Below are 26728 nucleotides of genomic sequence, written 5' to 3'. Positions count from 1 at the left end.
CATTCAGAAATAAAGTCATATAAGCTGTTTGTTTAGAGAACTTGATCATTTAATTTAAAAGGTGCAGTCCACTGAAGTAAAGTTAGCAGGGTCAGCCAGTGATTATGTTTACATGGACAGTAGTAATCTAATTACTGACCTTATTCTAAATAATACAGTATTCAAATTAAGGTGTTTACATAAAATGCTTAATTTTAATGCTTTCATGTTCCCATTTTACATGTTATAGAATAAATCCATTAATCGCAGACATTATTACATCCCCATGTTACTCCTGAACAACATAAAGTTCATCGTTGTTGTGATACTATATTATATTTTATTTTAAATATTACGAAAGCTTAAAGTGCAGTTAATTATTTGTTATATGTGTTAGATGTAGGGTTGCTAACTTTGTCACCCTCACCAAATACAGGACAAAAGGTGGTCTGCTGCAGCAGTGCAGGCATGGTTTTGTTTGTATACAGTGTATTTTGTCCAAATGATAGCTAATCCCTTAATTAAAATTGTATAATAACTCTTATGCCTTGGCAACATACAATGGGTTTATTAACAGTTTGTTGGTACAGCAGGTACTTTTAACACAGTCCTTAAATTGAACCATTACCGTATAACGCTGCTGAAAAAAAAAGCATCAAACCAGCATGGACCAGCATGGGAATTATGCTGGTCTATGCTGGTTTAGCTGGTGGTCACAGCATACCAGCACCAAAACACAACATATGCTGGTATGACCAGCATGGGATGCTGGTGCTAATGCTGGTTTAGCTGGTGCTAATGCTGGTTTGGTGCTGGTTTAGCTGGTGCTAATGCTGGTGCTGATGCTGGTTTGATGCTGGTTTAGCTGGTGTTCACTAGCAAACCAGCACCAAAACACAACATATGCTGGTCTTGCTGGTATGCTGGTTTTTTCAGCAGGGAAGACAAAACAGTTGTGACTTCTGCACTAAGGGTAATTAAACGTTATCCCCTTCATGTTCATCTTACATGTGACAAACTAAAACTAACATAGATTCAATGATTCTGTGAGCTGTAGTTTTGCAGAGTCAACTTCAAATACTTTAATTAAAACACACAGGATGTGAATTAGAAGTGTGAGAATGTCCAAGCAAAGTTGGAAATGTTTTGTTGGGGCCTTTAAGATCGATTTATTACGCAGGTCTGGATCAGTGATCTCTTTGTAATTGGGACTGAGCATTTTAATTATGAAGATCTTTGCACAAATAATAAAAGGATAACATGATATCATATTATATGACCCCCTTTAGCTTATACTGATTGTGTTTGAGATTATTCTCAAGTGTTCAGCACTGCTTGCTACTTGTTTGACTTCATGCGGTGCCGCATGGACAGACAGGCGGATGACATCAAAGTACCGCGAGAGCATTTCGATAGCAGTCCACTTTGTCTGAATTCTCAAATCACTCTTGTTGGATTTTGTCGTCATGTGCTTCTCAGTTGTTGTGGAGCCACAAGAAGTCGAGCAAGCCTGTTGTATCAGTCACTGTTTAGATCAACGTAGCAGTCAAAAACAAGACATGGGAGGTCACATACAGGACTAAAATCAAATGAGACCCAAAATACGGACATGCCGACTAATACGGGACAGTTGGAAACCTAGCTAGAGGGCCTTTCCTGCTTGAAGCCATCTGTTTACAGCCAAACGGTTGACCACTGTGTGTGTATATGTGTCCAGTCACAAAACTCCCACACAACGTTAGTATTGTGATTGAAGTGTGTAGGTCATGATGCACTTTGATAGTGAAGCTAAAATATGAATATGAATTTGATTTGTGTTTACTTTGATTATGACTTTAGCCAAATAAGAGTAATTAAAAACCACTGTTTACATCTTAGTTTTGCAGTTGTTTTATTTGAATATTGTTGTGCATGTAAACATTGAAACCCACTTGTTTTAGCCACTGATGCTCCACATCAGAGCAGCACATCAAACTGCTAACTACACAACCAGAAGAAATGAACAGGAGATTTAGTGTCATTTGAGGTTATCAACATATAAACATGCTTTTCACACTGGAAAAGTTAACACCAGGTTATTCTAAACCCCGGGTTAACGGAATCCTGGGTTATCTGTTTCACGTGTCACACTGTTCGTGCTTAACCAGGGGTTAAGAGATAACCCTGGGTATTCATAATCTGAAGTTACACATTGTGTATTCCTAAACCCTAGGTCAGGTGTCTAAAACCCTGCTCATACACCTGTCTGTAATTATCAAGCAACCCTGAACACCTTGATTAGCTGTTTCAGCTGTGTTCAATTTGGGTCAAAAGTTATTATATTATATTTTTTACTTGTTTAAAAAAGCTTTGTTGCATGTTTAATTTTTATTAGGTAATAAAAAAGACAGTCCAATAAGATATTGTAGGTGGAGCAGTAAATGTTCTCAAGAAACAGAGCTTTCATTAAGCTGTTTTGTTGTATGTATTAAATGTTTTTAAAAGTACATTCCATCAATTAATTTCCATGTGGATATGTCAACATTTAGAGGAATCTCTCTGTAAATAGCAGTTGTTTTGGACAGTAGCACGAGGTGCTGTGCTGATCCCCTTGTCTGTAGCGTAACAGCAAAAACACTAAGCTGTGTTCATACAGCGCTGCGCAGATCGAACAAGATATGACATCACAGTACCGCGAGATCAAACTTTATCAATACGTTCTCGAATCGCTCACGCGATATTTCAACGTGACATCCTTTCGGCCTTCCTATCAACGACACTTTTACTACGCAAGTCAGCAGCAGTGGATTCGTTTCCCTGGAAATGCAGACACGTGATAATGACATCACCGCTGTTAGCCCCAATTTCCCGCGAAGCAGACTACACGCGCTCATTATAGGAGGAAAGGTGAGTTCAGTCCTATGTATAATAACATATTTTTGCAAAATATGAAAGATAAGCAGGATTAACATACGATTTGTGAAATATTCTATCTTATTTGACGGTTTGTGGTCAAAAATATTATCTTCCTGAGTAGCCTATAATGATATTGGCATTGGTCAGTAAACAAACATTCGGTTTCAGAGTAACTTAACTTACTTTACTGATCTATTAATGTTGTCCATAAACGACTAAGTGCTTAGTAAAATTATGTGAAATAGCAGTAATAGATTGGGTAATTAGTAATTAATTCTTATTGTTTAATCTAAGTTTCAATCATGCGATTTTCTTATCATGCACAGTGGCACGAATAGCCACAGATATCTTTAAAGATTTTAAGTTGTGTATGTATATCTAAGTTAACTACAGTTGTGTATGTATGTGTGTATATATCTAAGCTATATGTTTATTTACAAAAGTATACATGCATATACATAAGTTAGATACATATATTATACCATTTGTTGGCTATTTGGGTAAACAATTTTAGCAACCTTAATATTATGGTTGATTAATCGATTGATTAATTTAATTATTTTCAGTCATTGCATGTCACTGCAGTCGCCATGATGCTGGGTATACCAAGGCAGAAAAAACGAAAAAGACCTCAACAGGATGCTGAGCATCACATTACTTGCAAAACAGACAAGCCTGAGCTTTATGAGCAAGTTATCAGCAAATATAAAGGTAAGATAAATTCTGTAGTATAGACGGTTTTCTTTCATGTACGCAAATGTAAGTTGCAAAGCATAGTTTATTTGTATGTGCATACAGACTTTTGATGCATGCGCATTGCGACAAAATGCAACACATCGCCTGGGCTACCTACTTCAAAATCCGTCAGTGAATGCATGATGGAAATTGTGTCACGTGCACTCTACATGGACTCTTGTGATAGATCCTGCTGACTTAAAGGGGCAATAAATCTGTCGATTTTATTGTTTTACTACTGTTGTCTGATATCTACTTATGATGTTCAAGTGGTTTTTCCATTCAAAAACATCAAAGGCAATAAGTAATAGGTTATTTTGTAACATGGATTAGTTGCTCTCTGGATAATGGTTCTTTTGAAGGGGCGGGCCGCAGTGAAGACCTGGACGTAAACGCCCACTGCTATGATCCCCGTCATTACATGTGGGGAAATGTTTTTAAAACATTGATGTGTAAAAATAGCAGCCGAACACAAATATGTTTGAGCCACAAAAGATTCTGGGTGCTAAAGATGATACCCATAAATGACAATACGTATAGTAAAGTATAAACAAAACTATAAACTCAACGTGACTAAATTACCATAAACAACACAAGTAAGCACGCATCAGAATCTAAACCACGGCTGATAAGTCCTTATCACTAACTTTGTATATTTCTATTGTGCTTGTGAGGTTGCTCTTACATACACATAACGTTACATACCACAGTTATATGATAAAAAAGCTTTGTTGAGTGTTGGACCTTACAAACGCGACTTGCCTAAATTACCGTATACAACACAGTAAGCAGGCATCAGAATCTAAATTAGGGCTGGTAAGTTCTTCCTTATCACTAACTTTGTATATTTCTATCGTTATATTACAGTCATATTGTTAAGTGTTGCACCTTTATTAATGGTTTAATTTTTTTAGTAAATGAAAACAGTAAAATATATGTGTTTAGACACTGATGTTACAACAGGACATATCAAGCGATCTTTTACTAAACAGTAGTGACGCGTAGTAACTTAAAGTAAAATGTATTACTCACTGTGTATACTGTTGTGTCATTCCTGCCAGATGCAATATTACTGGTGCTTTTAATCACAGTTTCTCTGCAAATCCAGCACCGACTCATGGCTTCTTTACAAATGAATCCGTGGTACACATAGTAAACAAACACTCCCCACCCGAGCTGGAACTTCTTCAAAAACAAACTTTAACCACGCATTCCTAATGTTATGTTCCAAGCCTCCGTTAAACAGCGTCTGTGTTCTTCCCATAGACGGTTCTTCCACAACCGAACACTTTGTTGGGTACTTATAACAGATCACCACGTCAAAATAAAAGGAAACATGTTTTCAAAAGTCATTTTGGTTACATTTGGCAATCTTTAAAGACATGTTTACTAGGGGTGGCACGGTTCACAAAACCCTCGGTTCGGTTCGTATCACGGTTTAATGGCCACAGTTCTCGGTTCTGTACGGTTCTTGTTGTTATTTTTACTTTTAATTTTTAACACTCCAGAAATGTATTATCTTATTAATGTAGTAATTATCCATAATTTAGGATACATTATTAAAAAAGTTATATCATGTAATCATGCACAAACTGAATTTGACTTTAAGCACATTATTGGGACCCTCTCTTTTTTTGGCAAAAAAGGAGAATGTGTATATCCATCTTATGTGCCTTTTTAGCACACAAAGATAACTTGCATTTATCAATCTGCCAACTTCAGTGTAGCTTTAAGATTTATCACTGAGAGGCTGCTTAAATACTGCAGAGAGTATATGTGGACGAGAGAGAAACACAACGTTTACACCTGTAATATTTAAATCCGTCTCTTTTTTCCACTTTTGACCACTTCTGTCCTGGTTACTTTAAGAGGCAATTTATGAAATAAGATCGCGCAACTTTCCTACGCTAGCAAAATGAAACTACGCGGAAATCAGCCGCTTTAGTTTTATCAATAAAAGGCTAAAAATAGCGCACGTTCACCGTGTTTTCGCGGCAGAAGTCAGAAAAGACGTTCAGTACCTTAGCTTAGATAAATGGGCGGAGAGAAGGCGGTCTCCTGTGGCTGTTTGAACAAATTCAACCCATAGACTGCAGTTCTATCTATTGTTTTTTTCTACTGTCATTGTAGGTAACATCATCCAACTCCGGGCAGACTTCCTTTTCTCTCCCACTTGCCATTTCTACATGTAACATAACCTGCAGCACTCACTCTCCACAACAGTCAACTTTTCTTTCGCGAAAGGGAAACACGCCATCTGAGGCAAGGTCACATACAGGGCACGAGGCTATTGCGCATGCCATGAACCGTGCGACGCACACACGCTTTTTTTCATGAACCGTGCCACCCCTAATGTTTACTGATTGTTGAGACACTGCATGGTTTGCTTTACCCCTGACCCACACATGTCACGCAAAGCTGTGGACGGGGCTACAAAAGTGGTCATTGTATATGGGTTTGGGGAGGTGTTTCAATTCTACTCTGACATCATATTTCAGCACATTCCTGAATAGACCATTTTCCTGGCTTGGTGCAAAAAACTGTTATATTTCAATAGCACGGACGTTTTCAAATTTGTGATGTTCATTTAAGTATGATGACCTCTTATATAACAAATTATCAAGGTAAAATGTATTGTTTTACTCCTTTTAATCCAGCCGACAACAACAAAATGAAAGATCCAACTAGGGCAATGTCCAAATTTGTTGGATACCACAGATAAAACTTCAGATCTAGTAATTTTTATTATTGTTTTTGGATAAGAGCTCATGAAAATAATAATTAACTTTAAAGGAACATCAGAACTTACTGGTATTTTTTTCTTTTTAGGACGTGGAGTTTTCACCACTGAAGCATTTTTTAGAGGTGATTTTGTCCTTGAATACAGAGGTGAACTTCTGACTTCAGAGGAGAGCCTTGATCGATCTAAACTCTACAATGACGTTGAGAACACATTCTTGTTTGATTTTCAGTGGCATGGCAAAAATTGGTGGTGAGTATAGAGTTATTGTCTTGAAGTAATAGGGCGGTTAAGGGTTAGTTCACCAAAACTCCTGTGGCCGGTTGCATAAAACTTTTAAGACTAGTCTTTAAAGTTAGTCATGAATTTTTTTCTTCAAGACTGATCATAACTGTTTTAAGTATGTTACATAGAAAGGTAGATTGGTCTAATTTAAATCCAAATAATAAGACTGATTAGCCCTAACTAATTGCTAGTTAGTCAGAATAATTCTTAAGACGCAGTCTTAATGTCACGGCTATGTTTATGCAACCGGCCCCTGGGTCCTGGTGATCCTCGTCTCTGCACATTTGGTATGACGCACTCAGTACCCAGCTGATGATTTTTATTGTGTGTAAAAAAGCAGACACAAAGGGGCAGTTTACCATACAGGGTTTAGATTAATCCAGGACTAGGGCTTAGTAATATTAGGACATTTTACAAAAAAAATTAGCTGTGCATCTTGTGATAAAAACAGTGGCACTGATATGTTAAAGAGCACCTATTGTTTTTAAATTTCCTCTTGTGTTTAAGTGTGAATTTGTACATGTTAACAATATGCAAAAGTTACAAACCCCAAAGTAAACCATGACGCGAGTTATCGTCTCCAACGTAAATCTCTTTTCTTGGATTACAACAAACACACGGAATGTAGGCAAAAGGTTTACTTCCTGGGATTGGTGATGTAGACAAGACCGACATTATCATAATTCATCCTGCTTCGAACTCAACCTGTAAGTTAACTCCTGTAACTCCTGTTAGTAACTGAATCTTTCAATCATGGTAAGAAGTCTCACGTTTCCAGCTGACAGAGCTAATCAGACCAATCACAACATACAGATTAGCTGACCAATTAGGCACACAGCTTTTCAAATCCGTGCGTTTCAGGAAGAGAGTGAAATCTGGAAATACAAAAATAAACCTTACGTGGAAAATAATGTGTTTTTTAACCATAAACCACATGAACACATTATATTATACCAAATACACAAAATAATATTGTTTTTTAGCAATGAAATAGGCGCTCTCTAAGATATCTCAGTGAAAGCTGTTTTCTGTTCAGACAATTCAAACTTGTATTCAAGTCTGCGAATAGACTTTAGCCCTGTTCAGGAATCTGCCCCAAAATGTGTAGAGCAGACCATATAACCAGACCCACTGATGTAAAATGCCTTAAAGCCCAAAAAACTCATTTTGATTTCATGTAGTTGTTAAGATATGTTTACAGAAGTTACTCTTACGAGGTACAGGCATAAAGGAAACAACTGCTGTACAAGATTACAAATCAGTCTCTTATGCTTGGTGGTATTTTTATGTATTTATAGCATGGATGCATCCAAGGAAGATGGGTCCTTGGGAAGACTTGTAAATGATGAGCACAGAAATCCTACATGCAAAATAAGAACTGTTGAAGTGAACAAAAAGCCTCATCTGTGTCTTTTTGCTGTACGAGATATCCAACCAGGAGAAGAAATCACTTACAGTTATGGAGATTCAGATTGGCCTTGGCGAGCTAAGGTACTGTCAAGTATATCCTAAGAATCTTTAACAATATTTCATGATGACATTTTTCTCTTATGCTGATTTGATACCATATGATTGTGTTCTCATATTTCTCAAATCTTTCATTTAGGTATCATCAACAGAATCCAGTGATAAAAGCCCAGTCAGCAGTTTGGATTTGCAGAAATTGGTAAGTACACAAAACATCTATATTCGGGTTCTATACAGTCATGTGGGAAACTAGCAATTTGAGAGGTTTTTGACATATTGGACAAGCATTTAATCCTCTGTGAAACAATGCCACAACTTCTAAATCGTGCATTTTTTCAGTAAACGTATTCTTGTTTGTTTTTTTAAACAGAGGAATACTGACAGATTTAAAAAGTAGGTTCAGCTAAAGTTACTGTAGGACAGATGAACGTGTAGCTTATATTACTGCATCTCACTGTCTTTTATACATCACAGTATAAAACAAAACCATACAAAAGCTTAGCAAATACAGTACAAAATTTACCCCCTAACTCTTCTTTTCTGACTTTCAGTTCCATCAGGCTCCTCCTGTTTCCTCATCTGCCCTGTATAAGGTGTACATCAATGAACCACATAAGCAAGTTGAGCCACAACAGTCAGGCAAAGCAAGTACATCAGAGAATAAAATGGTAACCATTCTATACATGCAGAAAGTATCTTAGGCCCTTTACTTCATCAGATAACTAGTTACACTATATGGACAAAAGTATTGGACGGCAACTTCTAGTGAACACATTTAACTACTCATTTCTGTGAGCACAAATCTTAATGCTACAGTATATAATGATATTTTCCAAAATTGTGTGTGTCTAATTTTATAGCAGCAGTTCGGGCAGAGCTCTTTTCTATTCAAACATGACAATGGTCCCACAATCGATTTTGTATTTTAAAGACATTCAAGTCTTTAATAAATCACAACAGTCGTTATGTAACAAAATGATGGTTTGCGCTGGCACAAGCTGTTAGTAGATCTGGCCCATAGACTCTTCTTACTTTATGTGCTATATCTTTTCTAACAGATTTATGGGTTTCCTTATTTAGTTAATTTTACTAAACTAAATTTATTTGGCTTGCTCTTAAAGGAATAGTCTACTCATTTTCAATATTAAACTATGTTATTACCTTAACTAAGAATTGTTGATACATCCCTTTATCATCTGTGTGCGTGCACGTAAGCGCTGGAGCGCGCTGCGACATTTGTTTGGTCACTTCTAACTTTATCTCTGATTGGTACCATTGAATGAATGGGGCTAAGCTAAATGCTATCAAAGTGTCGCAACGCGCTCCAGCGCTTGCGTGCACGCGCACAGATGATGGAGGGATGTGTCGGCGGTTCTTGGTTGAGGTGGTGACATGGTTTGATATTGAAAATGAGTAGACTATTCCTTTAATCTAAACCAGAGCACTTGAAATTAAGCAATATTTTATATTTACTTTTTGTTTTCTATATTTTTGATTGGTTTTGCCTAATGTCTTTGAGTGTCACAGCTTTTAACATTATGTACATTTTACTTTTATTTTAAGTTTAATACCTTTTCATATATCCTCAGAAACTCAAAGATTGCCATGAGCGCTTTAACAGAGCACAAATTAAAACGAAAAAGACTGCCATAGAGCCATCACAAGAATATTTCATGGTGAGTAATATTTGGATATGATCATCACATTACTTGATTAGCACCTCAGTCAATTAAGACTTTATTATTTAAAGTGTTAATAGTCGTTGAACAGTTTCCATGCTGCTTTTATTTTTAACTTTTTTTTCAATTATACTTTTAAAGTTACAGACAGTATTATAGCATACACATTTAATGCACCGTCTTAGGCACCCTGTGCAATGTCTACCTCTGTAAAAGCCTTATTGCCCTCATACCCTTCTCCTTCTCCTGTGCCGCCCTCATCACCTGTGATGACCACATCATCGTCCTCTGCACTTGTGCAGCCCTCATCACCTGTGAAGACCACATCATCGTCCTCTTCTCCTGTGCAGCCCTCATCACCTGTGAAGACCACATCATCTTCCTCTGCACTTGTGCAGCCCTCATCACCTGTGAAGACCACATCATCGTCCTCTTCTCCTGTGCAGCCCTCATCACCTGTGAAGACCACATCATCTTTCTCTGCCCTTGTGCAGCCCTCATCACCTGTGAAGACCACATCATCGTCCTCTTCTCCTGTGCAGCCCTCATCACCTGTGAAGACCACATCATCGTCCTCTTCTCCTGTGCAGCCCTCATCACCTGTGAAGACCACATCATCTTCCTCTGCCCTTGTGCAGCCCTCATCACCTGTGAAGACCACATCATCGTCCTCTTCTCCTGTGCAGCCCTCATCACCTGTGATGACCACATCATCTTCCTCTGCACTTGTGCAGCCCTCATCACCTGTGAAGACCACATCATCGTCCTCTTCTCCTGTGCAGCCCTCATCACCTGTGATGACCACATCATCTTCCTCTGCACTTGTGCAGCCCTCATCACCTGTGAAGACCACATCATCGTCCTCTTCTCCTGTGCAGCCCTCATCACCTGTGAAGACCACATCATCTTCCTCTGCACTTGTGCAGCCCTCATCACCTGTGAAGACCACATCATCGTCCTCTTCTCCTGTGCAGCCCTCATCACCTGTGAAGACCACATCATCGTCCTCTTCTCCTGTGCAGCCCTCATCACCTGTGAAGACCACATCATCTTCCTCTGCACTTGTGCAGCCCTCATCACCTGTGAAGACCACATCATCGTCCTCTTCTCCTGTGCATCCCTCATCACCTGTGAAGACCACATCATCTTCCTCTGCACTTGTGCAGCCCTCATCACCTGTGAAGACCACATCATCGTCCTCTTCTCCTGTGCAGCCCTCATCACCTGTGAAGACCACATCATCGTCCTCTTCTCCTGTGCATCCCTCTACACCCTTGCCCTGTGCTGCTTCCACCCCTGTGATTTCCTCATCACAGGTGTCTGAGACACTATCTTTAATGGAGGTAGGTAATTGAGATTAGTAATGACTGTTTAATGTGAATTCACAGACCTAATATTATTATCATCTATGTCATGGTGCAAAAAGATTTTATGATACAGTTGTATTGTACAGAGTTTCTGTTTGTGATTATCAAACCGTGCCAAGTGTGCCATCTACTAAGGCCTTATTTGCTAAGCTACAGTTTGAAATATATCTAGTTGAAATAACTGTTTTTTGCTCTTAAGTGTTTTATTTTTTAAATTATTATTATTTACATTTAATTATTATATACAATTTTATGTACATTAGTTTTGTTTGTTCTTTTTTCAGATGCACTCATTAAGGCAATCAAGAAAAAGACAGGTTTGTAATTAACCATGCACTTTATATGCTTAAATGAGTTCCTCTTGTTGAAAATCAGTTGGATTCTGGCAGTTGTCTATCCCATTAAGCAAGTTTTTAAACATTTAGTTAAAGAAATAATTTTGCATGATTTAAGTAAGTGTAACATTTTTCTCATTTAGTATTCTGGGAGTGCCTACAGTGATTCAGATGTTACGGACTACAGTGATGTTGACTACATACCCCAGTTCAGCTCAGATGAATCAGATGGAAGTGCTTCTGGACAAAGCAAGGCTGAAAGGAGTTCAGATGGATCAAACAATAAGTCTGAATGTAGTGATCCTAGACCCAACAAACGTTTAAGACATACTAAATCACCCCTTTCAAAAAGGAAAGCTGAAGAGGCAGGTAGTTCATCTGCCAAATGTATGACAGCAGTGTCATCAAAAAGGATGAAATGCCAAACTGAAGAGACCGAAACCTCATCTGACAAAAAGACTTTGGTTCAGTCAATGCCATCACCACAAAAAAAGAGCAGGTCATATAACAAAAAACAGTATTGCCTTTATTGCTCTAAGCCATATGCAAAAATGGCAAGACACCTTGAGTTTGTACATCGCAATGAAGTAGAGGTTGCAAAGGCTGTAGCTTTCCCAAAACGTTCCAAAGAACGAAGAGTCCAGTTAAACCTTCTTAGAAAAAAGGGCAACTTTGCTCACAACACAGATGTGGTGAGAAAAGGGGAAGGTGAGATGATTGCCTGCTACCGTCCAAAAAAGTGCAAAAACCCCAAAGAATTTATCCACTGTATTCACTGTCAAGGCCTTTACAACAAGCTCAGCCTATGGAAACACATTAAAAACTGTCCACTTAAACCGAAGGATGATGAAGCTCAGGGTAGAAAAAGAGTAAGATCTCTTTGTGCCCTAAAAACACCTGTTGGCTTAGAGGTGAGTAAAGGTTTCAAGAAAGTACTTTCCCTGATGAACTATGACGAAGTTTCACGGGTGATTCATAGTGACAGATGCATCATGCAACTGGGAGAGCACATGTTTAACAGGATGGGATCTGATGTGACCAAACATGACTACATCCGACAGAAAATGAGAGAAGTTGGCAGACTTCTTCTTGAAGCAAGAAGGATAACCCCACTGAAAACAATGGAGGACTTCATGATACCAGCAAACTTCAAACATGTCATATCAGCTGTGAAAGTTGTGTCTGGCTTTGACGAAGAGAAGAACTCTTACCGCATTCCCTCTTTAGCCCTCAAACTTGGACATTCTTTAAAAAAGATCTGTAGCATTGTTGAAAGTAATGCGATGATGTATGGAGACCATGAGCGTGCTGAGTGTGCTCGAGACTTCAGAAAAGTACACCAAGCAAGGTGGAATGAATACATTTCTGCTGGTGCTATAACTACATTGAAGGAAGCCAAGTGGAATGCACCACAGATCATTCCTTTCACTCAGGATGTCAAAGCCCTGCACGCACATCTAGAAAAGAAACGGGATAAATTCCTTAATAAACTTAAAAACTGCCCCTCTGCAGACAGCTATGCTGCTTTGGCCAAAGTCACACTCTCCCAAGTTATCCTGTTCAATAGACGAAGAGAAGGTGAGGTGTCACGGATGCTTTTGTCAGCTTTTCAAAGCCGGGATTCTTCTGAGCTGCATGAAGACATAGCCATCTGTCTTTCTGAGTTCGAGAGGAAGCTGTGTAAACACTTTACCAGAGTAGAGATCCGTGGTAAGCGAGGGAGAAAGGTCCCTGTCCTCCTCAAACCTTCATTGATTTCTGCCATGGAGCTGCTTGTTGAAACACGTGAGGCTTGTGGTGTCCCAAATGAGAATCCTTTTATGTTTGCCAGATCTGGTGCAATGTCTGCCTACAGAGGAGGAGAGTGCATAAGTAAAGCTGCTCGTGAATGTGGCATTAAGAATCCTGAAGCTCTTTCCTCAACCAGGCTCAGGAAACACATAGCTACCATGTCAAAGATTCTCAACCTTGATGAAAATGAAGCAGATCAACTGGCTGATTTTCTCGGTCACGATATAAGGATCCACAGACAGTATTACCGGTTACCAGAGGGGACATTGCAGCTGGCAAAAATGAGTAAGGTCTTAATGGCAATGGAGAAAGGAACACTGTCCAGCTTTAAAGGAAAGAGACTTGATGACATTGAAATCGACCCAAATGGTATGTATGAAATTAGATTTTTGTGCGCGTCTGTGCTTTACATATTTGCAAATCTGTATCTTTCATCATCTTTTGCAAAAAATACATTGATACACAGATTCCTTTTATTGTTATAGAGCAACTTGAGGCCGAAGGTGATTCAATGTCAAGTGATGAAGAGGATTGTAGTGACCTGCCTCAGACAACATCACCAGTACCAGCAGAGACTGATCAACCATCTGCTTCCCAGAAAGATCAAGGTAAAAAAAATCTTTAAACTACACAAACAGCAAGAAATGGCAAACCCTGAATTACTAAATACAATACCTATAGGCAACAGTAGCAAGACAGGAGCTTTTCAAAATTTGAGTTTGTTGTACAGTCAGTTTGAAGAAATAGATAAACATATATTATGTGATTTGTCATTTATTCACTAAGGCTGCGTTTACATTTTGCATTAACATGCGATCTCGGTGATCCGTTCACGCAGATCCGATCATTCGTATATCAGGACACGGCGCGTTTACATTTGTCACATAAATGTGGCTTCTGTATCTGGATGTGTGACCTGATCCCGTGCGGGGAGACGCGCGCTGGGTGGATAGCTGTCAATCAAAATGGGTACAGCTGTCTTTAGCCACATGATTTAGGGTTTTCGCGCTAACCGCAATCCCGTATTGTACAGTGCTACTGAGAAGCCAACAGCAGAGAATAACTAGCAACCCCAACAACCGTGATGTTCACATTTTAAGCGTTATATTTTTTAGCTTTAAAAGCCTTCTCTTTAAAAGCCTTTATAGCGTCCGCACCGCGGATGAATATCCTGTTTTTACCTAAACTTGACTTTCACCCGCATGCTTTAAATCAACAACAAAATCCGCGTGAAACATGACCGACTCCACTGTTTTATTCTGCCTTAATAACGGGCTTTTGGCTCTGCCTGAACTTATATGTATATTTATATTTTAACCATAAACTGTTGTTAGTTATGTTTCCTGGTAATTTTTATATGATTTAATTAAAAGAGCTAACAATTTCCTAAATTTCCAGTTCATAGTGCGTAAGAAGTAATGTAATTTACAAACACATATAAGTAACCTTGCATAAAACCAACACTGAATAAATGTATTTGGTTAATGTTGTTATGGTTTGTACGTGTTTTAAAGTAACTTAAAATGTGTTAAATGAGACAGAAACAGCCAGAAAGAAGCGCAACATTCACGTTGATATGTCACCATGGAAACTCAAACATTGTAACGATCCTGAATTCTGCCATTAAATATTAAATCTCTCTATGAATAGGAACATATAACATATGCCTGAATAACTTAAATACAGTCAGCAGTGTTAAAATGCTTTTGAATATCGATTTATTAAGATACTTTTAAGCGTAGCTTCCATTACTCCACAAATATGAATGTATGCGTCTCTCACCTGTGCTCCATGACCTAACGTCCTTTATTTTTGACAGCTGTCAGTAAGAGGAGATGATAGTGGGCGGGGTTTTTTTGTGATGTTGACCTGTTAATGCAGATACGATGGCTGGATTGCGTTTACATTACACTGAGATCCGATCACAATGCGTCCTCGACTACCTCTGCATCAGGACACACAGATCGGATAACATTCAGATCACAGACGCGTTTACACTTGTCTTTTCAATGTGTATGTGGACAACATCCGGATACAGGTCGCATGTTAATGCCAAGTGTAAACGCAACCGCCTTCTGCCTACACTGTTATGTGAAAAACCTGCAATGAAATTCACATAGACAGTATGATTTTTATTTACATTGTTATATTTAAATGCATCAATGCAGAATACTTAATTATAAAAAGGATTTTACTATACACCTGTAATATGGTAAATTGGGTATATACAAGTCTTAAAAACAGTAATATGTGCCCCGTCACGGAAACCAGTGACACAAGTCGGCAGAACAACTTTTGAGCTAATGATAGAAAAGCATTTTTATATTTTTTGCAGAATCTGTTGAGATCACGAAGTAGCTTTACATGTTTGATATAGCAGTATTTGTATATTTAAAAGGGTACATTTTGAGGTTGATATCTGCTTTTTTTACGCAGTTTCTAGAATGCAGTAGGTGGTGTCGTTGTCTGTGTGCATTTACATACTGGATAAGCCAGCTTTTGTTTCTTTTGTTATTGCCCCTGCCCTCAGCGTGGCTACTTAACCTCTTGAGAAGGAGCCCCACTGTAGCCCAAACCAACCTATGTTCACTAAAATGGTTGTTTTTACCAAAAATACTCACAGTTAGGAGTCGTCTTCGTTTCATAGCTATTCGAGCTATTCAAGAAATCTTACGGAGTAGTCTAATTTCGACTCGCTCTTGCAGTACTTTGACGTCATCCGCCTGTCAGTTCTTGCAGCGCCACATGAAGTCGAACACACAAAAAAATCACACAATGATTGTTGAATTCGTTATGTAATTGGCTACGTATTTTGTCTATCAATATTTGCCATGAAGTCATTGGCTGATGGAGGAACGATCGAGCGATACAGTGATATAAAGTGTTACGACGTAAATGGTCATCAGATTATATATTATAATCTATTACCAGACTTTCATTCGAAATCTGATGTAAACAATAGACTATATATTTCTATATTTCATGGCATTTGTGGACAAAAATGGTCATTGGATGATTCACACGTCTGAAACAGACTGGATGCGACTTGTGATAAACACAAAAAGTCCTGTTTATTTTTTGTCTGTTTTCATCCAGACTTCTTTCACAAAAAACTACATATGATGATAGAGCATCTGTATCTCAAAACGGCTTTACAGGGTGTATGGCTTAGCTAAATGAGATGTAAATGAGCCCTATTGTCACTCCCAGCAGAACACAGGTGAAAATGATCCAAACTTTAAAAGGCTATATCTCCGCTTTGAGGTCTTTTGAGTTCCTACATTCAAATGGCAACAACTTCTCCAAATATGATCAGATTCCCATGTGTTACACATCGCTGGAAAGCTTAGATACTACACATTAAGAATCTGCCCCAGACTTGTGTCCCTACTTTCCGTGTTCGGTCACATATCTAAAAATTACAATGTTGGCGTTTTGGTGAAATATCAATTTCTTTTTAGTAGTGCTGCAACGACGTGTCGACGTCATCGATTACGTCGACTACGAAAATACGTCGACATGCGTAAAATGCGTCGACGCGTCACGCTGTTTACATTCATCTCGCGTAATGGCTGCTTCTGCTCCTGGAAGTGTTTTCCATACATTGATTTGTTTGTGTGCGCCACAAAATCAACAATGGTCGCAACATTTACATTTTTATTTTCATTTAAAACGGCTTCATTTATTGTTGTGAGCGCTCAGTGGTGCCTCTCTTGTGCACGTGCGCGCTCTCTCTTTCTCTGCGTGAAGCCCCTAGACAGCGCCTCTCATACATGACACTGAGTGAAAGAATTAAAAGTTGGCTGTGTTTTCCGTGCGGATTCCTTTGTGTACTTGCATTTTCACGTAAACGTCAGATGTTACTGACAGAGAAGACGACTGATTCGAGTTTATCATGAAAGGTTAGCAGTGTTTTCCCACACACACTGGTTCTCTATGTGCTTGTGCGCGAGCTCTCTCTCTCCTATGCCCGCGCATGTCTTCTGTAGTAACTCTGTGTAATGGCAATTTTTTTAATTTGCGCCGAATTGTCTGCGATGTCGCGTTTATAAATCAAAATTTTAGTAACTTAGTAGTTAAAGTAACAGCTGGTTGAATTAAACACAAGGTTATTGGGTCATGTTTTGTCACTATTTTAATAGTCTTTGGGGTGGTTTCCTGGACAGAGATTAGTTTAAGCCAGGACTAGACCTTCGTTTAATTAGGAAATATAATTAGTTTAAACAAACATGCCTTACTAAAAACATTACTTGTGTGCATTTTGAGGCCAAACTAAAGGCACTGATGTATTTAAAGATATGTCAGTGGAAGATGTTTTCAGTTTGGACAGCTCTTATATTTATTTTAGTCTAGGACTAGTCTAATCCCTGTCTGGAAAAACGCCTCTATATGTCTGACAACAGAACAGATAATATGTGAAAATAGCATTCAGTTGTGTTAAAATACAATAAAACAACCAATGACTGTCAGATCAGACAGAGAGTAGAAAACAGATTATCTAACAGATTAAATAGCTAATCAAAAAAAGAACACTTTATTAATAAAAAAAATAATTGTTAGAGTAGTCGACTAATCGGAAAAATAATCTGGCTCCCAACTGCATGAATATTGCTTTTCAAGCTACTTTGTTTGAACTTGAAATGTCAAAGTTCAATATCTATGTAGATGTTCCTCTGTGTGGCCAGGTTATGTTTCCTCATGTCATATTCTCTAGGGGCTAGGCTTCATTTATATGGGTTTAATATTTAAATTACTATAGATTTCATTCGCCACATTTATCAACACCCATTCATTTGTGTGATGGAATTGGCCACATGAAAGTTTAATGAATCACACATGAGTGGTGTTGTAAGATTGTGTTTGCACATGGATCTGCGCTTGTTTCTACATTTGATTGATAAATAAATCCCATTGACTTTAGTTGTAATAAGGATATGATTTTTCACTTTATAGGTTCATCAATACCTCCAAAAAGAAAATGGGAAGAAGTTGAGGTAAAAGCTGTTGAAAAACACATGATGAAGTTCATAAAGACATGCAAAGTTCCTGGTAAGCAAGACTGCGAGAGATGCATTCAAGCAGAGCCAGAAGCCTTGAAGGAACGTACTTGGACTGGTGTGAAAAATTATGTGAGAAACAGGATCACCACTTTAAAAAAACAGGGTGGATTATAGGGGAGCAAATAAAAAACACTTTTCTTTTTACTGTAAAAAAACAGAGCATGGTGAGGAAAAGTTGCCATGTTACAAAAACATAAAATAATGAATGCCTTTTCTAGAATAACTTTTTAACATGTTTAGGGCTGCAAAATGATGAATTATGACTAATCGTTTGCAGAATAAAAGTTTTTTTTTGCATCGTGTGTGTGTATACTGTGTATAATAATTATCTATATATAAATACACACACATGCATGTTTATATGTAATTTATATTATATAAACACTTAAAATATAAATAGATTTTGTTTCTTCAAATTATACATTCATGTGTGTGTATGAGCTACATAATTGTTATACACAGTACGCACATATATGATGTAAACAGGAGCTTTTCTTCTGCAAACGATTCATCATTTTGTATGTTTGTAATATATAATAGGTTCCTTTCAGACAAACTATATTTATAGTTTACACATCATGCTCTGTTTTTTTAAAAATGAGTGAAAATAGTAAGGAAGAGTAAAGGTGTATGAAGAGGGAGAATTTGTTTGAGTACAGGAGGAAACAGAATATTAATGAGGTAAGCAAGACAGGAGAAGAGAGAGGATTGAATGTAATGGTTCAACGATAATTTCTGTAAAAAGCTGAGGAAAGCAAAAAGAACAAGCTGAACTGACAAATTTCTAATTTTCATTCTTTGTTTACATGCATGTTTACATGTTGTTATATGTTTACATGTTGCTATTTTTTTCTGTCAACATATTCTGTTCTATATGCACTTTTAAAATATGTCAGTATTGTTTATTTCCTTTAATTGTAATTACAATTGTTCAATGTAGACAGAAGTTAATTGAGTGAACTGAAAGTAAAGAGATAAAAGGAGAAGCAAAGATAAAAGAGAAGAGGGAGGAGCAAAAGGAAAGTGAAGTGGGAGGAGCAAGGTAGAAGGCAAGAAAGTAAAGGTGAAGAAAAGAGTGAAAGAGTTCATATCAGTTTCATTGATTATACTGTCCTATATTTTATACTGACACTTTTATTGGCAAACTAAAATGCACTTAACTTTTAAGTAACTGTGTTTATGGTTAAGTGCTGTTACTGATATTGCCTAAAACTTCTGACATTTATAGCATGCATTTGCATGATAAATAAATGGTTTGGAAGTCATTTTTCCTTGTTTTCTTGTAGTCCTCAAAGTGACTTAAAATCTGAGTTTGTGTATGACCAGAGACCCTGAAGTGACCTAAAATCTGAGTTTGTGTATCAACCAAAGTCCTCAAAGTGACTTAAAATCTGAGTTTGTGTATCAACCAAAGTCCCCAAAGTGACTTAAAATCTGAGTTTGTGTATAAACCAAAGTCCTCAAAGTGACTTAAAATCTGACTTTGTGTATAAACCAAAGTCCTCAAAGTGACTTAAAATCTGAGTTTGTGTATCAACCAAAGTCCCCAAAGTGACCTAAAATCTGACTTTGTGTATCAACCAAAGTCCCCAAAGTGACTTAAAATCTGACTTTGTGTATCAACCAAAGTCCCCAAAGTGACTTAAAATCTGACTTTGTGTATAAACCAAAGTCCTCAAAGTGACTTAAAATCTGAGTTTGTGTATCAACCAAAGTCCCCAAAGTAACTTAAAATCTGACTTTGTGTATCAACCAAAGTCCTCAAAGTGACCTAAAATCTGACTTTGTGTATCAACCAAAGTCCCCAAAGTGACTTAAAATCTGACTTTGTGTATCAACCAAAGTCCCCAAAGTGACTTAAAATCTGACTTTGTGTATCAACCAAAGTCCCCAAAGTGACTTAAAATCTGACTTTGTGTATCAACCAAAGTCCCCAAAGTGACTTAAAATCTGAGTTTGTGTATCAACCAAAGTCCCCAAAGTGACTTAAAATCTGACTTTGTGTATCAACCAAAGTCCCCAAAGTGACTTAAAATCTGACTTTGTGTATCAACCAAAGTCCCCAAAGTGACTTAAAATCTGAGTTTGTGTATCAACCAAAGTCCCCAAAGTAACTTAAAATCTGACTTTGTGTCTCAACCAAAGTCCTCAAAGTGACCTAAAATCTGAGTTTGTGTATCAACCAAAGTCCCCAAAGTGACTTAAAATCTGACTTTGTGTATCAACCAAAGTCCCCAAAGTGACTTAAAATCTGACTTTGTGTATCAACCAAAGTCCCCAAAGTGACTTAAAATCTGACTTTGTGTATCAACCAAAGTCCCCAAAGTGCCTTAAAATCTGAGTTTGTGTATCAACCAAAGTCCTCAAAGTGACTTAAAATCCAAGTTTGTGTTTCAACCAAAGTGAATTTATATTATGTTGTTGTGTATGAATTGTGTATGACCAGACTGCCCAAAGTGACTTAAAATATGAATTTGTGTATCACCAGAGTCTTGGATTTCAAGAAAGCAATAATTTTGGTCTATTGACATTGACTAGGCCAGTGGTTCTCAACGTTATTCCTGGAGGCCCACTGCTCTGCACATTTTCTAAGTCTCCCTTATTTAACACACCTGATTCAAATCATTAGTAGAGATCACCATGAACTAAACTAAGTCTGTCAGATAAGAGAAACATACAAAATGTGCAGAGCAGTGGGCCTCCAAGAATGGAGTTGAGAACCACTGAACTAGGCAATTCCTGTCTTTTATGTATGTTGAAGTAGTATATATTCATAAAATCAGCTTACCAATCAATAATCACTAAATAATAGAAGAACTTAACTGTAACCGCTGTATATCTGCACTAGGCTGTTTTCAAGTCAGTATTTGAACTTTGAATTGTAATGTTGCTTATTAGAGTGAGTCATATACAGCATAATCTTAAAGTCCTCAAAGGTTAACATAATCAGAGTTTGTGTATCACCATTGTCCTCAAAAGTCGACTAGATCAGAGTTTGTGTTTGTCCTCAAATTGGACATAAAAAATACTGTCCCCAAAGTGAAGGCAAAATGTCAGGTCTGGAAAGAAGGCTTTTATTGAAAATATCAACTGATATCTGTAATGAGGGCATTTCCAGTAGTGCAGGGATATCTTTATTTTGTCTCTAGACCCTTCAGAAAGGGGTGTACCCAAAGGTAGGGTGTTCAGTCATACGTCCCCACTTGGTAGATAAGTAGGTATGTGTGTGTGTGTGTGTGTGTGTGTGTGTGCCACTGATTAGGGAAGATATTGAATATACAAGACACAGAACATGCTAAATTCAGATAAATACCTTAAGCATCCTCTCAAAATGACTCTCCTGCCGCTGTTCAGCAGAATGTATGTCCTCCATCACCCTTTTCAGTTCTGTCATAAATTCACTATCAGTGCTGGATGATTTGACTTTTCTTTTCCGGGCCCGAGCTCCGGGTATAGGCAGTCTCTCTCCTTTTCCACGCTCAGATGAATTATCACTGCTCTCGGCGCATGGAGCAGCAGACACATCTGCCTCAGAGGGAGTGTTTAGGGCATCAGTGGTAACGTTACTGGATGAGCTATTCCCCCCTGTGTATTGAAATAACACTATTACTTACAGCATATTAATACAAAAAGAAAATATAATGCAGTTATTTGTACACAACATCTCCGCCTGTCAACATTTGCTACTATATGCAGGACAAAAAAGTTTTTCACTTACCATCAAAACTCGTGTCAGTGGGCGAGAGGTCAGTCGTGCTAACAGTGGATGAAGCAGGACTATCAATGGACTCCACGACATCCACTGGGTCAACGATGGGTTTCGTACCAAGTATTTGGTGCAGCTCGTCAAACCAGGGAAATTTTTCTTTTTCTGTCCCATCACTTCCAGTTTTATTGAGTGCATCGCGTATTTTGATGTACTCGGCGCGAAGTTTTTTGGCTTTAATGCGGCATTGCGCAACCGTCCTATTAAACCCTTTCTCGCGGAGCCGTTTGCTAAACACCCCGTAAACATCACTGTTTTTGTGGGTGGAAGACAGCTGTGCATTAATAAAATCATCGGCCCAAATATCCAGTAGACAGCGAATCTCGGCAGCCGACCAAGATTGCCCACGATTGCTACTCCCTGCCATGTTTGTTGTTGTTTCCCTCAATACAACATCCGGCTCACGTCACGACGGAAGTCCAGTGACATGTGAAGAACTTCCTGTATTTGGGTCGCCCCGAGGTCCGGCAGTGTTCACACCACAGGTGGGTCGCCCCAGAGTTCGGCAATAGCCGCTCCGAGACCACCTGTTTAGAGCGGTCTCGGAGCGGCCGTTTAGTGCGCACCCGAGTGCGGCTGTTGTGTTCACACTGACCCAAACGCACCGTACTCGGAGCGACACGTCATTTGGGCCGACCTAAACAGTGTATGTGTGAAAACACCCTCACATCATTTTAAAGAAAAAACTCTAGACTACTAGATCCTGTTTTGAAAAGTCTTGGGAAAACATGTTTAGTATGTTTTTTTTTGGACTTATATCAGTCATTTAAAAAATTAGCTTTTTCAAAAACCACGCATAAACATTTTTCTCTCAAAAATACAAACATGTACATACATGTTGATCATATAATAAAGTAGCCCAGTTTGTGCTGAACACAGTGTTATAAGATGTTTGCCATTATTATGTTTTTAAGCAACTGAAAAAACAGTGGCGGTTCTAGACAAATTTCACTAGGGGGGCCAAGTAGGGGCCAGTGTTTTACCAGAGGGGCACATAAAAAAACGGCAAGAAATTATATTTAAAGATTATAGGGGCGGTTACAGGAATTATTTTAAGACAGGACTAGGCCTTAGTTTAATTAGGAAATATAACTAGTTTTAACAAACATGCCTTACTAAATACATTACTTGTTTGAAGCAAAACAAAGGGCATTGATGTATTTTAAAATATGGCATTGCAAGTTGTTTTCAGTTTGGACAGCTCTTACATTTATTTTAGACTAGGACTAGTCTAATCCCTTTCCGGGAAACTGCCCCATAAACTTAATCTTACTTTACAATCATATAAATCTTTATTTAATACAAGAGTGAGTGCTGGTGCAAAAGGAGAGCTTGGCTCTTTTCTAAAGCCCCCCAACCGAAAATCATGCGAGCCTACTCAATAAACTTTATGAAATGCAAACTTTTATAAAGACAAACGTTTGTTTTAGTTTACATATAAACACACATTGCTAGACAGTTAGGGACCACAATCTAATCAGTATTTAAAATAATATTTATTTTAAATTGTAAACATTTTTACATGACACATTTAATTATATTCCTCCAATTTTATGCACGTATATGTAAGAGCATAATTACAGCGCTTTTTACAATGTGTAAACTTTAAAAAGTTAGCGAGATGTTGGTTTTGCCGGTTGTTGATGAGTAACAGCTGTGAATGATCACCGCGCTTAAGCAGCCACGTCACAGGAGAACAAGTGAACAGTGTCTCAATGTCAAGTGAGCTAGAGTCCTTACCAGTGCCCAAACCTGGATACACATTCTCAACATCGGGAAATTGGGAACAAATTGAGACACTCGCTGAGCAGCACCCGCAGCCAGCTACAGTGGTTGGGTGCGCCGCTCTAATTTGCCCGTTTAGAACGTTATGCGTCGGATTAGTTCCGCTTTTGGCGCTCGCGTGTAAAATCAAAATAAATGTATACTTTTTTATTTGGTCAGCACGGGGTGGCCACAGGGGTGGCCAGGGACTTGTCTACAGAGGCACGGGCCACCCTTGGCCTCCGTGTAGAACCGCCACTGTGAAAAAAGCACAAATGTCAGTGCATGTCAAAACTTCTCCAGGGCCCTAAAAACCCCTTAGACCCCAGAGGGTTAAGACATAACTGAACAAGAACGGGTAAGTGTCTTGTCACACCCCTAGAAAATACATCTTGTTTTTTGCAGAGGTGTAAAGTACTTCAGTAAATGTACTTCGTATTTTTTGGGCTACTTTGTACTTCTACGGAGTATCAAAAATATAAGCAACTTTTACTCTCTACTCAATTACATTTTTAATTGAGTATTTGAAGAGTTTGGTTCCAAAACGCAATAAATCCATTTTTGACAAATTTCGGTAAAAACGTGTTTTCTATACCAAGAAAGTGACAAGATGAAAACCACTATTTTCTGTTACAAACTTACACATAGCATCTTTAGGTTATAAAAACATAAAAAATTCAAATCCAAAACTTGATTTAAAGATTTATTATAAAAACGAATTCTTTTTTCCACAAAATGCAATAAATCCATGACAAGTTTATTTTCAAAATGCTATAAATCTATTTAACCCTCTGGGGTCTGACCATTTTGGGACACTGTCAGAGGTTCTGACATGCTCTTACATTTGGTCTTTTTTCAGTTGCTTTAAACATAATAATGGCAACCCAGATAGCAAGGTGACATTGATTAAATGTTGAAATTCCATCAGAATCATCATTATGGTCAAGTTTGAAATTTCAACGCTAAATAATATTGAATCAATGTTTATAATAAATTTATTTTTCAATGTTGAAAAGCCAAACATTGACTCAATGTTAATTTTTGGTCAGCTTAATCTGCATACTTTAACACAAATTAAATTGGGTGAATTTTTGTGTAATTTAGTGAACATATTTACGATCCTATAAAGTCATGTTCATTTTGTGACCTAAAGACCTTTCCCCCCCAGGATCACCATCAGACACGTTTTTTGCTTCTATACAGCAAGTAAAAATTATCTAGTCAGATCATCTCTAAATATGTGAGTGTTCAAAAAGATTTCAAATGTATGATCATTTTGGGGAATCAACAGCTATTTTAAATATGTTTAACAAAAATGACTTAAATGCCTTAGACAGAAATGCCTTAGTTTACCATCGTCAGAAAACTGCCAACTAAGTGTATATTAACAAACAACAATCATAAGTCAAAACTGATATTATTAATAATCACACATCAATGACATTATAATTTTTATTTTATTTTTTGATTTTATTATTTCATTTTATTTTTGCAGGAATTGGTAAAGTTATGAAATAAATAACCTAACATTATTTTTGTTGCTTTTATATCTCTTATAGTGTTTGTCTAGCAAATTTGCATATCATTATGTAAAGTGTTATAGAAAAAAAATCGTTTATTTAAAATTAACTTTAATTTTCATTTATTGCTCAATTAATAATTAATAGCCCAAAGAACACAGTATATAATAAAAAATTCCCCCACTGACTAGTAAATGCGCTACACCCAGTCCAGTAGGTGGCGGTAATGACCCTTCAGTTGCCAACCGCCACTCAGTTTAGAAGCGCAGAAGAATAACGTTAAGTTTGGTCGCGAAAGGACAATGACAGTGCCAGCGGGGTTTTAGAGGTAAGTTTAAATAATTTATTCAGTTTTGCATAAGTTTCTTGCTGTCTTGTTTGTTACAGCTTAGTTAGTAATTACTGTTAGGGGAGGTTTGCAAGTTTATGTCGTAGTAATGTTGTGGTAGCATTACATTGCGGTTTACAATGGTTTGTTAATGCTTAATTTTTCGTGGGTGTTTTTGTAAATATGTCTTCATTTAATGTTATTGCACAGGGGTGCGTTCTCCGATAACGTTGTCTCTTAGCGCGCTATGAAGACTTTTAAGTTAAACCTTAACTACAGGTATACCTTTTCTACGTGTGTTCTCCGAACTATACCTTAGGATGTTGCTTAAGGTAAACCTTCTTAACTCATTCCCCGCCATTGACGAGTTATCTCGTCAATTATGAGTTAATATTTAACTAATAATATGCCTTTCTGGACGAATTTCAAAGTGAAAGTGTAATACCGCTTTTATCCACTGGATGGCGCCAAAACCGAATTTATCAAAAACGGAAGTTAAAAAGATTTCAATGTTTATTTTAATTGACTTTATGTTTGATAGTCATTCTGAGTCTGATATCTAACATAAATTTGTTTACAAAAACGCAATTTTTTAAGCTTTTTGCTCAAAATGTTGTATTTTTGAAGAGAAATATCCATATTTCAGTGGTTAAATTAAGTGGAAAAAGTAAATATATAATGAAACGTTTTTTCCCCATTTTTTTGTTTGTTTATTTGAAAGCAAAGGGTGTGTTCTTTAATTTGATATAATTTGTATGTTTATATATTTATAGAATATAATTTTTCCTGCAAGGAATTTTGTGAAACTTTTGTTAAAATCAAAAAAATGCAGGTGGGCAACTTTTCTCAAAAAGGCTGGCGGTGAATGAGTTAAGTTTGACCTTAGCGGGTGCTGTCCATGGCGGAGGTGCTGAATAGGTTGATATCGATTGCTCGACAATCAATTATTCACTTCATGTAATAGGTTTCGCTGCGTTATGAGATAGCGGTGTTCTTTATTAAATAAACATTTTAGAA

The 26728-nt window shown here is 37.6% G+C and overlaps 2 protein-coding genes across 2 annotated transcripts in view; one reads left to right on the top strand and one right to left on the bottom strand.

Annotated features, from left to right (window-relative positions):
• LOC129428242 (uncharacterized) overlaps positions 1 to 22762 on the bottom strand; it is a 30530-nt gene extending 7768 nt beyond the window's left edge. Inside the window, exons 1-2 of the mRNA XM_073873782.1 lie at positions 22052 to 22762; positions 21647 to 21918 (exon numbers count right to left, since the gene is read on the bottom strand). Coding sequence (XP_073729883.1) covers positions 21647 to 21918; positions 22052 to 22466 — 687 coding nt within the window. The 5' untranslated portion in view covers positions 22467 to 22762. The remainder of the gene's footprint in view (positions 1 to 21646; positions 21919 to 22051) is intronic.
• On the top strand, positions 1581 to 19598 carry LOC141369093 (uncharacterized). Its single transcript, XM_073874653.1, has 12 exons — positions 1581 to 2865; positions 3441 to 3585; positions 6439 to 6601; positions 7933 to 8125; positions 8241 to 8300; positions 8653 to 8769; positions 9691 to 9777; positions 10083 to 11123; positions 11432 to 11464; positions 11626 to 13642; positions 13759 to 13881; positions 18227 to 19598. Exons 1-12 carry the CDS (start codon positions 2782 to 2784, stop codon positions 18445 to 18447), a joined length of 4284 nt encoding a protein of 1427 aa, XP_073730754.1. The 5' UTR covers positions 1581 to 2781; the 3' UTR covers positions 18448 to 19598.
• Positions 22763 to 26728: the final 3966 nt, after the last annotated feature.

The sequence above is a fragment of the Misgurnus anguillicaudatus genome, chromosome 12 (genome assembly GCF_027580225.2).
Source record: "Misgurnus anguillicaudatus chromosome 12, ASM2758022v2, whole genome shotgun sequence".
Classification (NCBI taxonomy): domain Eukaryota; kingdom Metazoa; phylum Chordata; class Actinopteri; order Cypriniformes; family Cobitidae; genus Misgurnus; species Misgurnus anguillicaudatus.
This window is presented reverse-complemented; position numbering and strand designations above follow the sequence as displayed.

What these genes read in the sequence shown, in the direction of transcription:
- LOC141369093 (XM_073874653.1), top strand. Translation starts at nt 2,782, where the DNA reads ATGCAGACACGTGATAATGACATCACCGCTGTTAGCCCCAATTTCCCG. An exon ending in AGTTATCAGCAAATATAAAG is followed by an intron (nt 3,586 to 6,438) that starts GTAAGATAAATT and finishes TTTTCTTTTTAG; the next exon opens with GACGTGGAGTTTTCACCACT. An exon ending in CATTGAAATCGACCCAAATG is followed by an intron (nt 13,643 to 13,758) that starts GTATGTATGAAA and finishes TTATTGTTATAG; the next exon opens with AGCAACTTGAGGCCGAAGGT.